General features: G+C 35.6%; 1 protein-coding gene across 1 annotated transcript in view; it reads left to right on the top strand.

Moving 5' to 3' along the window:
- The first annotated feature begins 7,366 nt into the window (after positions 1-7,366).
- The window catches only part of LIN28B (lin-28 homolog B), a 134,707-nt gene continuing 125,315 nt past the window's right edge, over positions 7,367-16,758 (top strand). Inside the window, exon 1 of the mRNA XM_070796023.1 lies at positions 7,367-8,698. Within this exon, the coding sequence (XP_070652124.1) occupies positions 8,665-8,698 (34 nt within the window). The 5' untranslated portion in view covers positions 7,367-8,664. The remainder of the gene's footprint in view (positions 8,699-16,758) is intronic.

The raw sequence follows: 16,758 nt of genomic DNA, 5'->3' as shown, positions 1-16,758 counted from the left end.
TTTTCCCACCGAGATGCGGGCAGGCGATGTACTTCCGGGTTCACACCTTTCTCTCCCAGCTCCGAGCCGCTGGGTCGGCGCTGTGTGCCGGCGCGGCATTGCCTACGCGGCAGCCAGGTCTCACCGTAGCGGTTTGCCGCCGGGCCGCTGGAGCTGGCGGGCCGGGTCGGGAGGGGGTGCGGGCCACTCGGGGTGCGATGGTGCGGCGCGGGCTGGAGTCCTGGCGGCCAGTTTGGGCGCCTCGGGCCCGCGGGGCTGCGCCGCCAGGGGGCGTCCGCTCCTGCCCTTCGCGCACTCCGCTGCGGAGCTGCTTTGTAGCCGCAGGCGTCGGGGATCCTTTTTGCTTCGGGATTGGTAATGTAAATTCATGAATTAAAATTAAGGATTTGAGGAGAACAGAGAAAAACGCACTTGGATCTAGGTTGCTTTTGAAAAAGAAAAAAGCCAAAGAAGAATCGATACATTCGCAGGAACAGTAACTGACTACTGGCTGGAACACTGAATGCGGGTGCCTTATGAGGATTTGTACTCCCAAAACTTTTTTTTTTAAACTACACGTTGGTAAATATTGAGTGTTTTCGAGTAACATCTTGCAGTATGTATTTAGTGCCCTCATTGCGGAAAATTTTTAAATGTAAGTAATAGTCCGCCATTTTGAATTGTTTCATGTAACACAGACTGAAATCTTAGGTTCCTGTGTTTCCTTGAGTTCCTTTCTGATCTCTCTGTGGATTTGTTTTCATCCACAGGATATTAACGTTATCAAGTATTATTACTGCTCATAGAACTAAATTCTCCATTGAGGATTTTTATCCCTATAGCTGTTAACGCAAGGGAAAATAGACTCGTGTTTTATTGCAGTTTTTAATTTCTTGGTCAAAATATTGTGGAAGTTAAAATTACACATGGCAACTGATGTTAGAATGAATTTAAAACATTTAACACCATCCTTAGAAAAGTATGACAAAATGATATTTACTCGGATTAAAAAAATCCTTTCATTTTTTTGTTCAGATTATTAGCGTATTTAGTTAGGTGATAATGCAGTAACGCTTTTTAAAATGCATCTGATGGTAAAGGATATTTTTAAGTCCAACAATAACTTATGAAACATCACAGTTTAATTTTTTAAGGACTTCAGGGAAACTTCAAAATTTTAAATTGAACTACTGGAAATTTATGCCAATTTGTGTGATTTTCAAAATACAAATTTAATTATTATGGAATTTATGCCATTAGTTTTTTTCTGTTATGGGTTTGCACTAACGTAGTAGAGAAGTCATATTATAAATTAACAACACAATAGGTAATACTGTTCCATTTAGATTAGTGATTAAATAGATTCTTGTTCATTTGGGGGACAGCTCTTGCTTCCCATTATTCTTTCTCTCTGAATGTGTGAAATAGGGCAATCCAGTGTGCCCAAATTTCCTAAAGAGCTTTAAGAATTAAATTGACATAGGCCTCTTTCTAGTACTTGCTGGGGAGGGGAAGTTACTAAAAATGAATAAAATGCTTTACTTGACTTTCCCATTTTACAAATAGGATCAGCTAATCATTGCTTGATATTAAAATATCGAGAGAATTTAAGGATATGAATCAATTCGTAGTTCATGTTGGTTATTAGAACTGTTTATTGATGCTCCTCAATAGATCTGGAACCAAATAATTCAGCGATCAAGCCCCATTAATCCTTGTCAAATTGTAGAGTGTCTTATTATATGTCTGTGCCAAATTTCTTTCAGAAACAATGAAAAATTTGTGAAATTAATCAGGATTTAGATTAAAAATTGTATTAATGGGGGTAAATGAAGTGAACTATATTTCTGTGTAAGCGAAATAGATTAAGTTTTAGTATGGTAGTATTCAAAATTAATCTTCAGAATGACTTAAAGTGTGTTGTACATGTAAATTAAAAAAACAAACACTAGAATTTTAATAAATACAGTGGATATAAGCGTTTTTTTTTTCCTGTTTACGCTGAACAAAGAGATTAAGCAGATCTTACCTAATAGTTTGATAATGTTTGGTATCTAATCATGTAACTGTTTTGTATTTATAACACACTGCTATCGTAATTTACAAATCATAATTAAGAGAAAAATAAGTTATTAAATAAATGTTGTATGCATGTTTTCAGGTAATGGTCTTCATGACAGTCTTCAGGTATAGAGTTGACATTTCTTTAAACAAAATGCTATTCAAAACTGCCAATTTGGGGGACCTTATTAGGAAGCGCGAGTCAGGAAATGATCTGTTAACATTTATCTTAATCCATAGTGGAACTGATTGGAGAAAAAGGAAAATGGAGATTTAGAGATGAATCAGTTCAGAAGTAATTAAGCTATTGATTATGAAAGGGACTATACAAAATTTTGGTCAACTAAAGAGTTTTCTTATTTGGTAATTTTAATAGAATATTATTTTCTTTTAAAAATCTGTAGTCATAAATACTTCTAAGGTTTTATATTTAATTGCTTTAGAGCCTGTACTTGATTTTCTTGTCTTTTGAAGGAACTGTGTTTGGATTGTAAGTAAGTGTTGTTTTTGAACTGTTTTTGATGAACCACATAGTAAAGAATTTCTACTTTGTCACACATAACTAAAAATACTTTACAATACTTAAAATTGATTTATATGCTCATATCTAGGAATGTATGGAGTATAGAATCATATTGGTTTGAGAAACTTACCCAGTATAAACGTGTACAATGTGTTGGATTTCTCTGACACTGACTCTCTATGAAGTCGCTGACCATAGTGCTGAACCAAGACAGCCATGTTGGCCATTGCTAAATCTGACTGAAAACTGCACACAGAAATAGTGTAGATGTTCAAATAGCATCATCACTGTAAGAAAATATATATATCTCATACATAATTTTTTATATATTCTTTTTACCCAGATGAAATTTGGTAATCATTAAAATCAACCAAAAATTGTGATAGAGAAATTTCATCTCTGAAGTATATTAATATAACATTGATTTTGGGTAGTGTCAGTAAAATCAATGGGATCAGTGCTAGAGGTTTTCTCTTTCTTTGCAAGTTGCCACTTAACAGATGAAGACAAGATTTTAAAACCAATTTAAGAGACTAGTGAGTTTTCTCAAAAACTGTCCAATTCTAGGGAACACCACTGTAAACTTCAGTATGAATTTGCTATTTGCAATTTTTGACTTGGTTTTATATCACTATCAAAGTGGCACTGTGAAAACCAACATCAAAACATGTGGTTACCAAAATAATAAAATTAAATGACTCATGAAATAAGTTCTACTAGAAATAATAATCATATATGCATTTTTAAATAAAGAGAAAAATATAAATTTGAAATTATAATAATCTTGAATTAGCATTTTGTGGGAATTTTCTATTGTTTAAAGCAAGATAAACACCAGGCTGTCACCTCTAACAATATTATTGTGTTCTGTATTGTGTGAAAATAACACTAATATGAAACCATTATAGAAATTACCTGAAAGGAATGTTGTAATGTGTTTAATATTTCAGTAAAAAGTACTATTTTAGGCATAGAACTTTGACATTATTTTCCTAAAAATAGAATGGGTTGACATGCAGGATCATCAAATTGAGGGTCAAAGGTGACAAACCAGGACAAAGGGCATGCAGCTCATTTCAAGCAATCAGTTTCTAGTTTTTTCATGGCTGAACAAAAGCCTAATTATATAGGAAAAAGGACTTAGCATTGAATGGCCAGTTCTATTGGTGGGAAAACATGTTTTAAGTTTTTTATAAATTTTCAAATCAATATTTCTTATTGGGGAATGTGAGAGCCAAAATACTATATTTATATTTTTCAAACAGTTCTTTTATGTAACATTTCTTTCAGGCACTACAAAAACATTTCAGCTAAATAGCTTATACTGTATAAGTTAAAAACAAAATTTACTTTTTTATAGATTAAAAATTTTAGAAAACATGTATAAATTATGTTTTGTTTTTTTTGCATTACATTTTTGGTATAATCTCCTTTGCTAGTTAAAATCCTGATTAAAAAAAAAATTACATTTATTACACTATTTGGTCACTGGCTGTGATGTAAAAGTGAGCAGCCTCTAAAACATCTCTTGATCTTTATAAAGTGTTTATTGAAACTATTTCAAGTGCACTAAGTTTTCATTTAGTTGTTAATCTCTTGTGATATAAAATTTTAATCATTAATGTATATCAAAACTTAAAATGTATATCAAATAAAATTTTCTTGTTAATATTGTACTTATGTAGAAATATTCAGGTTTACTTAGAATCAGTTTTGTTTATCATATCAAGAAGCTCCCCTAGCTGGAATACTCCTCCCACTCATTAGCCCTTGAAATTACCCACTCCTATAAAAACTGACAGCCCCATGCCCTGGGGCTGCTCTCGCTTTCTGAGATGCCCACACTGTCCGTGGAGTATGTTTCTCTAAATAAATCTGCTTCTTACCTATCCAAAAAAAAAAAAATTGAAGTAATTTTAAAGTTTTGTCTTAAAGTTATGGTAAGCCGTCAAAATATATGTGATCAGCTTCTTAAAGATGGGACTTCTGCCATTATTTTGACTCTTTTAAATTTAAAACCACTAATTTTTTCCTCCTATTCAATATGACCTCAACAAATGACTCAGCTGTGAGCTTTATTGTATAAAACTGTTGTTTGATATGGTAGAAAATACAAACTATTTGCATTAGCAAACCCAACTGTGCCATGGCTTAGTTGTGTTACAACATTCACATTTAAGCTGAAGAATTGTGTTTACCAATTATTTGTACTATGGTTGGTACCTTTAAACAATCTTGACAATATGCCAGTTGACTTAAATGATTACTCTTTGAAATTTTTTATTTTCTATTATATATTATCTTTCACTACAGTAGTTGCAGAGAAGACTAGAGCTGCCCATATTTTATGTGAAATCAATAAAATTTCAATATGTAAAATGGTCAATAAAGTTAAAATCATCTCTGATCGAGTAGCAGTATGACAAGTACTAGCCTCTAAGGTTAACTTTTTAAAATATATTATAAAAAGTAATTTTTGCTTCATAAATATAAAAAATATAATTTTGAAATGTTTTCTAAAGTGATACTGATTTTTTTTTCCATTCTCTAAAGATAATTTCAAAATAGTTCAGTGAGGTTTCCTGTTTTAACAGGAAAACAATTACATAAAGTCACAAGTAAATATTTGTCTTAACTTCAGTTTCAAATAGGTTATTTCTTTAAATTTTCTGTATCTGTGTATAATTGAAGGTGTAGCATTTTCAGTTTTTTCTGAAGTTATAGTAGGATGTTGAGTTAAATTACACAATAATTTACCCTGATTTTGCTTAGGTGGCATTTGAATTTAATCTATTGACTAATTTGTAAAAATATAATTACACTGAAACATTTCCTACCTTGAAACATTCCTTTACAGGACAGTTTAAGAAAATATTTTTCATAAAGTGCACACATTAGTGTCAGCGTTGAACTTCCACATGTAATGTTTTATTTCATATGTGTATCTGCTATATTTAAGTTATAGTAAGTGTAAATAAATACTGTGCTTTAGTATTACTCTGATATTTGTACTGTGTTCACTCTGGTGTTTGTACTAGGTTTGCTGTGTGCCTTTAAGTAATCATTTAAAAACTTTACCCCCAACTAACTTTCTAAGCAAGGAAAGTCACATTCCTGCCTACTTTGCTTTACAAAGACAGATTGAGACATACTGTAAATAGACTGTAATTTTTTATAAGCCATGCATGAAGTGAATATTTAGCAAACTATAATGTACTTTATGCTTACATTATTTTGAAAATACTAATGATAAGAAACAAAAATTTGTTAACTTTTTGTAGATGTTGAGAAATTATGGTGATGAGAATAATGAAATAAATTTGCTTTTATTATGGTGAATGTTCTTGATTACTAAACCATTCTTTGCCAACCTGAAGTTACTGTTGCATTTTATTAATATTAGAAGTAAAAGCTAACATGATGTAAATTGAATTTAAATAAAGTTCTCAATAATATGTAGCAGTATTTTATTTATTATTACTCAATTCTCTGGGCTTAACAGCATGTCAGTTTAAATAAATTATAGTGTATAATGCATAGTAGTAATCGTTTTCTTTTATAATGAATAGTTACAATAGTGGATTAACAACATTATGTAATGTAGTTGAGAATATTATTTTACATATTTTACTATGAGGAAATATGAAATCGAGTGTTTGTAATGAATGGTGTTAAATTAGGCAATTTTATATTGGTAAGTCTATGGTTTATTTAAAATAAAATTATTGAAGTCACTTTATATGTGCATTTTTTTTTTTTACAATAATCAATGATTGTGTATCACATTCTCTTAAAAGATAGTTTATAAGAAAAGTTTGTTTGTATGTCCATTTAATTCATAAAAGGCATCCTAGAGATAGTCAACCCAGGTTCAGAAGTTCATTGTCATTGATTAATTAAAAAAAAATGTATTAAACACTAAAGAATGTTAGGATTACAATGATGAGCTAAATATACACTCTCCTTCCCACCATAGAGCATAGAGTTAAGTTGGGAGAGCGAACAGCATCTTCTTGAGCACTTAGAGTTAACTACAGTACAGTGCTGGATGGTAGAGGCATTGTACTCAGTATGGAACAGTGAGAAAAAGAGGGCCAAGTGGAGATGTAAATGATAATTAGGGAGTATTCTAGTGAAGGGGCAGATAAATGCATTGTAATAAAAATGCCTATGTATAAAATAACAAAAAGCTGTTTTGGGAATATTTCATTGCCATTAAAGAATTATTTTCATTATCATTATTATTTCTTTTCAAAAAATAGTCACCTATAGTAAGAATATGAACATTTAATATTATGAATATTTTATATAACATTAATCTATCATTCCTATCATAGTTGTTCATATAGGTAGATTTTAATACTCGTATTTAAACAATTGTACTTTCTCTTCTAACTTTTGTTTTTGAAAATTTTTAAATCATTATTTAACATCATTGGAATATATTGATATCTTTGAAATAATTCCACCTTTTCCTTTGAAAAGGATGATAACGTTAAAACTATCAATAACTGAAAACATCACATGTAAGTTTGAATAGTGAAAAATCTGAACATCTTTATCATTCAGATTGACTGGATTTCATTAAATCCAGAAAGCTCTTAGTTAGAAATCTTAAAATTGAATGATGTTATTTAGCTAATTCTTATACTATTTGATGTTTAGTTTATTAGATCTATCATTTATGGTAATTTTGCACCTGAATTATTTGAAAAAATAATTTTTGCAAACATTTTCTGTTTTTATCACAGCTTTTGAATATGTTATTTTGAACTTTTTTGTAAATATAAGCAGAGAAAATTAAGCCTGGGCTGTGGGCTATTAGAAAAATATGAGCTAGGTTTTGCTGAAATTTATGTATAATATTTAAATATACCCTCACATAAACCAAATGTGTAAAATTAATATAGGCTCAATGTAAAGGAAAAGAACTTCAGTAAGTTTTGATAATGAATTTTGTTAACATTAGGATCTGTCATTATCTCTGTATTTTGGTTGTAAACAGAGGATAACTGAAGGATTTAATAAACAGAGGTTCACGTGCCTTTTGTTCATATTCTGCCTCTATTCTTTTCAAATCTTACTCAGTGGGGTTGTCATCCTTTGTAAGAAAAATCTTGTGTCAACATTCAGTAGAACTCTGAATTTGGGAAAACCCTCCATTTTGCTTTGAGAAAAAAATGAGATTGTGACTTGAGAATTTACACATAATGATTTATTTTTTGTGAATTGATTTAGTAGATATAGAGTATAAAACTTAGTTAAGAGGGGAATGACATCCTGGTAGTAGCAGGTGAGTGGATGCATATTCAAACCAATCTATTTTGCAAGCCATAATAACTCTGACCTGAAGATAAAAATAATAATTCAGTGGTCATCAGGAGTTTTTGTTGCAGTTGTTGTATTTCATTACTGGGTGACCTCTTTATTGCAAGTTTTATTGTACCGTGACATCTGCCAGTGGATATATTTGAAAATCATTACTTACTCATTTTTTTTAAAAAGAACTTTTTTCTTTAAAATCTGTGTTAATGCACATTAGATTCCTTTAGTTAAATTTATTCAGTGATTAAATTTACCACCATTAAAGTTAATTTTTTCTTCAAAATTCTTTATATGTAATAGACCCAGGATCAGTGGTGTAGTATCACAATTAGAGTCTCATGATTTATCTTCTAAAAGATGTCTGAAGAGAATAGTCAAATAAGTTCATCAAGGAGCACAATATTGTGGGTTGGGTTCATTGTTAACTGTGATTAAAGAAGAATGGGATTCTTGAATTGCAGTGTAAAATTAAATATTAAAAAATTTTTAAACTGCATCGTTTCTGAAATCTTTGCATCTTAATAGGTTTTAGAACGTTTTTAAAAATACTGTCCTTGAATTGGAATGAAAGGCAAGTTTATGCCAATTGGTTATCTAATTTTGCTAGGTGAGTCTTACATTGTAAAAAGAGAAAAGTTTACAGGTCGCTTCACAGAGTCAAAACCTAAGCATTTTACTGCTTTCTAATGAGCCATTAAGCTGAAGAAGAGTCAATTAAATGAGCAATTAATGTAGTACTGACTTGAGCTCTCTGATTTTAGGTTCTTCAGAAGACAATGAGGTCATTCAACCAGGTTTCATCAGCCCCAGGTTAGTCTTTTTTTCAATTACATTTTTACTTAACTAACATTTATTTAAAAAGATCACTGGAGGCATATGAGAAAATGTGACAGCTCTTAGAAATTCTCCACTGTGGCACGATGGGCACCATATATTCTACTGTACTCCGGATCACTTCATTTATAAACTAGTACTCCCACCAGAATTGCAAGGGTGAAATCTTCTAATTAACTCTTTTTCCTCCTAATTTTAGCAGTATTGAATTTTGTGGTTGCTTTTTCCCTGTCTCAGGCAAAATAGATAATATTTAAATGTTTATGGACCTGAATAAAAAGTAGTTATGGCTTGTTCATTTTTGTAAGTCCTTTTGTAAGTTCATTTTGAAAAGAGGCCTCACAAGTATTTGTTAAATTAACGATAGAGACTTGCTGCTGTTTTAAAATAATTTACTATAAGATAAATAGTCCTATATAGTAGCCATTTTTTCAGGAGATTAGAGAATTTTCCTAATCTAGGACAGTCCCATTTATTTTGCTTTTCACCAGTTTGTATCAAATTAGTTGCTCATTATATTATTGATAGGCTTCTATGGAGGCTCAATTAGTAAAGATTCCTCCTGCAATGCAGGAGACCTGGTTTGATCCCTGCATCAGGAAGATTCCCCTGGAGAAGGGAATGGCTACCCACTCTAGTATTCTTGCCTGGAGAATTCCTTGTACAGAGGAGCCTGGCGGGCTACAGTCCATGGAGCTGTGAAGAGTGGACATGTCTAAGCAACTAACATACTATTAATACAAAATGTGTCATGTGAACTTTTAACATCTTAAACCTAACACTTCAAAAATACATACCCTTTCATTTGTTTAGGTGTACTTTAAAACCTAGGTTTTTGATGTATAAATATTCTCTTGTATTACTGAAACTAACTGAAAACTGACAGCACTCTTCTTTCCAAATGGTTTTATTAGTAACAGTGTATTGCCAGGCTTCCCCCTTGGTTCAGCAGTAAAACAATCTACCTGCCATGCAGAAGACACAGGAGATGGGGGTTTGATCCCTGGGTGGGAAAGATCCCCTGGCAGAGGAAATGGCAACCCAGTTTTCTTGCCTGGAAAATTCCATGGACAGAGGAGCCTGGTGGGCTTCAGTCCATGGGGTTGCAAAGAGTTGGACTCACTGAGCCCCTGAGCACTCATGCATGCGATAATGTGTTATTCTGGCTTCTGCTCTTGTGGATTTAATGTCTTGGCTCTTCTCTTGACTAATGCTATCAAAACTCTTAAAAGCTATAAGATGACAGAGTTCATGAGCATTTATAAGTACAAGTAAAAAGATATTAGTCTAGTATTAAGCTTATCAAATACAGGATTGTAGGTAGAGAGAGGAAAGCATTAGGGATCAAAAGGTTTAGTGAGTAGACCACTGATTGGCATTGTCTTTTGACAGCACTTTACTTTTTTTCTAGAGTGAATCCTTTGACATAGAGGTGATGCTCTAAAGAGTACCATGAAAAAGAAGATTCTGAAAAGTTGCCACAATATATTAATTTACCAACTAGTTTCCCCTTACTCTTGGATTGTGGTTTTCCTCTGGGGGCATACTGGAGGCAGTCCAGAGGCCCTTTTCTCTTCTGCTGGAAGTAATGTTAACACCAATGTGTTAAGTGAGTGCAATAAAGTTTCATGTCTGTGTTTCCTTGTGATTAAAAAGGGGTTGGCCAGGGAGAGGTTGCGCTTTCCCCAAAAGAAAGATTATTGTCAGAGATTACATTTATGCCTAAAACTTGAATGTCAACTGCTCCAAGGTCCTCACTTTGCAGGTAAGGAAACTGAGGGCTGGAGAAGCTTAATGATCCAAGGTCACAAGGTCATTAAATGGGACCAGAACTCTGGCCTCCAGTTTGTAGCTGGATGCTTTTTCTCCACAGATTTTCCTCTCACACAGACATCTTTAAAGCCTGAAGATTTCTTCTCATTTGCCTCATCTTTTACTCTTGTAGTGTTTTTTCCCTTTCCATTTTCCTCCTACCTATTCTTTTCCCCGAAATAAACTGAAAATGAAGACATTAAAGGAAATACCTAGGAAACAGCCCCTATTCTTAATTATTTGTTTTGATGAGATTTAAGTTTTAAAGAATAAACTTTGATTCATTGCTTTCAGAGGGGAAAAAATTGTATGCTTAAATTATTTAGTGTCATTTCTGTAGACTCAATATTTATTGCACAAGATCTTTAAATTATGAAGCATAACTCTTCAAGTAGTACAGGTGAAAAACATGGGACTCATTTCAAATAAAACAGAACCTTCATTTTGTGCTATTCTGGGCAAGGTAAAATAAATGCTTATTACTAAATGATTTCTAAATGCTTATTACTAAATGATTTCTCTAACATACTGCTGTCATAATTAAAATTACATAGCCAAGTGTTTGTTTAGGACAATTCAGAAAATATTTGGGAGGAGTGATAATAAAATTTTTATTTTTTTGTTTCAGTTGAAGTATGTTAACAGTGATTTTTTACTATTCGTTTTAAAAAATAAACTTTTATAAAATGATGGTGTTAAAGTAATATCCCCTTTCTGAAATAATTTTGTTGTTCTAAATACTTAACTAACCAAAATGAAGAAAACGTTTGCAAATGGTTGTTTTCAAGCATTGTTGTTCAATGCTTGAACTATAGAGGCAATTTGTCTGGCAAACTTAAAATGCTATTGTTTTCTGTATTTCTGTAATTTTATTTCATTATACCTGGGGAACTATGTTAAAATATTTAAGGAAAAATTTTAAGAGGTTTTTATAGCTGTGTAAAAATTACCAAATCGGAACAATTGTGTTAAGACAGAGCATTTTGCTTTCAGATAAGGAAATTAAATGAGAACGGAATTGTGCTCTTTGGGGAAAAAAAAACAAATAGCCCCCATATTCTAAAGTGCCTCTGTTGTAAGATCAACAGCAGAGGCACTCCTTTCATTTGACTCCGTATTGTAAGAATTTCAAGAAAGTTACTTGCCGGTAAAGGAGTTTACTGAAACGCAGTGGGAGGGATCGGCAACAGTTTGCCCGACGTGCGGGTCCGCAGCTTTTGCGCGGGAAACCTCACGCCGCGGCCAGAGAAGGGGTTCCCTAAAATCGCCCCTGGTCGCCCTCCACTCCCTTTGCCCCCCACCGCCTTCCCCACAGACGGCTTTTCTTGACCCTCCAAAGGCGCACGGCGACGTTTTCGTGGCTTCCCGAAAGGACGGCGGCGCCAGGGGTCTGAAGACAGCTCCATTTTAGGCATGGCCTGGTCGGGGAGTAGGGGGTGGGGTGCTCCTTTTCTTGGCCGCTTCTGATAACCGCCCTCCATCCCCCGACTTCACTTTTCTGATTGCGGAGACTTTGACACATCACAGATGAAGAGATCAGATTATAAATGATATATGTGTAGAAATGCAATGAAGGTAGCAGATTGTGCCAAACGTTGCCTCCATCCCAGTGGAGGCAAGGGTTCCTTTTGTTCGGTGTTCATTTGGTTGGGACAAAATGACAAATGTGAAAGTACCCTAACTAGTGAAAAATCCTCACCCTTCTTGGAAGGACTCAACTTCTAGAACTGAGGTGGTGATGTGGTGAATAAAGGAAAAGGTGACTGAAGAGAGAAAGGGGAGAGGAAGTGGCAAGGGCGGGCGGTGGAGGGAAGGGGCAGATCCGCTGACCTGGGGGTCTCGGCGACCTTGGGGCGCGGGACTGCGCGTGAAACTCCGCGGCTGCGAGGGCAGAGCGGGCTGCAGACCCCGGCCTCATTTGCCGGGAGGGGAGCACGGGTGGAGCCGCTCGCCATGGTGCCGCAGCCCCTCCTCCTAGTTTTAAGAAGAACCGAAGCATTGTTTCAGCTGTATAGAAGTCACTCATTGCTTTTACTTGAAAACAACAACGGTGGGCTCTGGAACCTTTTTCGGCTCCTTGCATTGTACTGTTGGAATTTTTAAAAGAAAGAAAAAATTGTGTATTTCGTTTCATAACTGTAGAAATTTTAGATTGTGATAACCAACGGGGTTTAATAGGTTATTTCCTTTTTTTTTTTTTTTTTTACCCTTAGTGCATTGAGGATTCTTTGTAGCTACTTGAACTCATTTTAAAGACATTTTGAAAGAAGTATGATAAATCAAGCTACTGAAACATTTGGCTTCCACAAGTATAAAACATGCGTTTTGAGTCAAGCACAGGTCTTTCTGGCACTAAAAACAAATAGGAAATGAGACAAAAATTAAAACCAGAAGACTTCAGGAAGGTGACAAATTGGAAAGCGTTCTAGGAGATTCAAGGGACCATTTTAGGTGAAAGAACTCTATGAGCTTAAAAAGATTATGGTTAGTTTTAAACAAGGATCTTAGGCTCAAAAGATTGAGGGCAGGGAGCAGGAAAAGATGAGTCTATTTTCAAAGACAGTGCCATATCCCTGAAATGGAAACTGGTATTTTCCATGTCACTGTCTCCTTTCTCTTCCCTCCCTACCCTTTCCCTTCCCTGCTTCTCCCTCTCCTCTCCCCTCCTTTCCTTTCTTTTACTCTCCACATTCCCCCTCCCTCCCCCAGGTATGTAAATGCATTTGCCTTAAATTCTCTGTGAATGAATGTTAGAGGATTTCTCAAAGTTCCCGGTTGGAAAAAGCTTTCTACGCGACTTGAAAGGCCGATGTCCCTCTCAGGAAATGAATGAGTCGATAACCTCTGACACCAGTGACCAGTCCAGTGAACCCTACCTTAATTCCACTAATACTGGAGGCCCCTATTCCGGCTAAACTGAATCTCATAACGCATATCATCCAATGTGGTTCACTTATGGTATTTCCCACTTTTCATCTATGTATTTATAGGTTTGAATTTCATCATATTGAACAAATAAGAATTCAGAACCCACCTACATGTTTCTGAGTTTATGCTGATTAGTCCATTTTCTGATTAAAAACAAACATAAAATATTGTTTATCAGATGTGTGTCAGTGACAAAACTAAATTACACTGCCTGTGAATTTTATAATTTTACATAAATAGTGACATTTCCTCAATTTGTGTTAATAATTTTCATGTTATTTCTTTTATCAGATGTTGATTTTTAAAAGTGATTCATTTAAAATATTAAAACCCCCACTATTGATTTAAATTAATTTTTATATTTCCTATTATTCAAAACATTTAACCTGGAGTACCATTGTTAAAGTTATTTCATTATAGGTCAGTGTAATCGGTTGATTTCTAATAAAGTAATGCCAAATGTTGTTAGCAATTTTTTTTTAAGAGCTAAAAGCTTTTGGGACTCTTGCAAAATAATTTGCATTTTTATACTTTTTCTTTCCTCCCTACCAGCTGGCACATGGTTATCTCCCCCTCTCCACCAAAGTAAATAAAATGAGATAGCTTTGCTCCCTTTCTTGAGAAACAACAAAAGAAAGAAACAGACGAAAAATCTTTTCAAATTCATCAGTCTCCAATGAAGCCTTTTACCACAAACAGCTGAAAATAACATTTATATACATCCATTTATTTCAGATCTGAACTAATTAGTATAATTGTCCATTTCATTGTTTAATATGGGGAGGAGGTGTAAATAGGTGGATTCTGTGGGTTTTCCAAAGCTTTTGGACTCAGAATCCCTACGTTTTAGTTTGTGTGAAACAGTGTTAAGAGTTAGGAGTGTGTTGGGGGGGAGGTGGATTGCGGGTTTGGTGGGGGAGGGTAAACTCGGTAGCTTTGCCGAAGGGAAGTGGTATCTGTACAGTTTCTCGGTAAACTGCTTGTTTAAGAAAATGGGGGGTGGGGTGGGGAAAGGGTGGTGGTGCGTTTAAATGTTTCAAAGACCGGTGTTATTTTATATTCTAAAGGAAATCAAGCATTTCCAGTTGATCTGTAGTATTTACTGTAGTAGTCGATGAGGGAGGCAATATTGGTGTCAGCATCTGGTAATCAACAATCGTTTGTAACAATCTGAAAGGTAAAAGGATAAGCATTTTGAAACTGGGGTGCTGGCCGTGGAAGGGACGGTAGGAGCCTAATCCGTTATTAAATTTTCGTTTATTCAACTCTTGTATCCACTGGTAGTGCACTTTTAAAATGTCAGGGTCCAGTCAATAAGATGTGAATTTACCTTTTTCCTCCCACTGGCCCCTCTTTTTCACCCCTCCCCCCACCCTCGCCCGCTGTTTCTCCCCCACCTCTTTCTCTGGCTCCTCTTCACCTCGCCTGCCTGGCGCTCCCCTCCCCCTCCCTGCCCATACATACGTCGCCTTGCTCTTGGGGAACAATCGCCACTGATTGAGGTTCACTCTTATGTTAGGCTGGAAAACTGGGCTGTTATTTAGGAAGTCATTAATCACATCTCCTCCCCCGGAAAGAGATGGCGGAGAAACCTGTGAAGTACAATTCCTTACCAACCCCCTCCAAAATGTTCCGAAACGGTAAACCTAAACACTATTTGACTGCATGAAGGTGATAGCGATTTTTCCGGTAGGATTTTATTTTAAATTTGAAAAATACTTCAGGGCACAATCAGGTACTTGTGTGCATTTCTCTTACTGTGGGTGTAGATTACCATTATATAAAGTTTCATGGATGTGTAATTAGGTTCAATTAGATCCTTTGTAAATTACATATTTTCCTCTAAGAATTGAGTTAAATGTGAAATTTGCATCCTAAGCAGGTTTGTTGTTACTGATCAGTTGAATTCTTGGGGTGGGGGGGGGGGAGCATAACATCGGTTGCTTTATTTAAGTGGCTTTCCCCCCCTAAATGAGATTATTTAGACAGGCTTGTGTGTAAGGCACGCGTGTGCACATATATGACTGTGCCGTTTCTCTAAATCGACGATTCACAAGGACCCTCCATTGTGTTTAAGTAAAAGCACGAAATCGGCATTCTGATTTATCGTAAAGAAGCGTCCCAAATTGTCTTTAAGATAACATGTTTGAGTTTTTCGTGTTCATTCATAAATTATTTTGGTGTCAGCATAGATGAAATGGCGATTGGTTATCTCTTCCTCTTGCCAGCCCCTTAAGGATCCGAGGTGAAATTAGTAGCAAGAAAGCATGTAATTGACAAAGTCACGTGTGCTCAGGGGGCCAGAAACTGGAGAGAGAAGAGAAAAAAAAATCAAAAGAGGGAAAGCACATTAGACCATGCGAGCTAAATTTGTGATCGCACAAAATCAAGATGTTAGATTGATGCAGAAGACCACTCCGTTCCAAAGGGAAAGTTTTCATCTCACGAGTTTGGAGCAGAGGGCCCGTGGGGCAACATGGCCGAAGGTTAATTTTCTTTTCTATTGTTTTACTGTGATTTTCTCTCTTCCTTCTCCCCCTCCCCCTCTCCCACCCTTCTTTGCCCGTCCCCCCCTTCCCCTTTTTACCCCAATACTGAGCAATACCCCCACCCCCCGTCGCGCAATGGGGCTTTCTGCAACCTATTGTTATAGATCTCCAAAAATGTTTTGTACCGCCCACACTGATTCACAACTTGAAAAGCTTTCAGGGGGCTATTGTTTGAATTGTTTGAGTGTGATTAAGCGCAGTTTCAGTTAGTGAGCCCGAGAAAACTTTTATACACCTGCCCCCTCCCCCATTCCACCCCAACTTTAATTGAAAGTTATTGGGGGGGAGGGGAATGCACATTGCAAATAACCCTGGATTCAATGCTGCCGCATGTGCATTAACTAGTTCTAATCATCTTCACGATTTCTTTCCTCCTCGTGCATGCCGGAAAGAATTAGTTTCGCTGAAAATTTCTTTTTATAAATGAGATCAGTGTTAAATCAGCAATATGCAAGTAAAGTATCGCATGCTGTACTGTAATATGTGGCTGAAAAACAGTTTAATCAAAAAGTACACGTATGTACAGAAACGTGGAAGTTGTGATCGATAGAACATTGTGGCTTCCTCCCTCCTCCGCTTCCCCCTTTAACCCTTTAATTTATTTTCAGCAGAAAAAAAGGAATCAACCATTTAGTAACTTCTCCCCCCCCCCATTTCCGTTCCCCGATCCCCACTCCCAAGCAGTTCCCCACGCCCCCCCCCCCCCCCCCCCCCCCCCCTTCAGTGAACTGTTTGGGACTTCTGACT

Source organism: Bos indicus, chromosome 9, assembly GCF_029378745.1.
Source record: "Bos indicus isolate NIAB-ARS_2022 breed Sahiwal x Tharparkar chromosome 9, NIAB-ARS_B.indTharparkar_mat_pri_1.0, whole genome shotgun sequence".
Lineage (NCBI taxonomy): Eukaryota > Metazoa > Chordata > Mammalia > Artiodactyla > Bovidae > Bos > Bos indicus.
The sequence above is the reverse complement of the archived record's forward strand: the minus strand, read 5'-3'. Positions and strand labels throughout refer to the sequence as shown.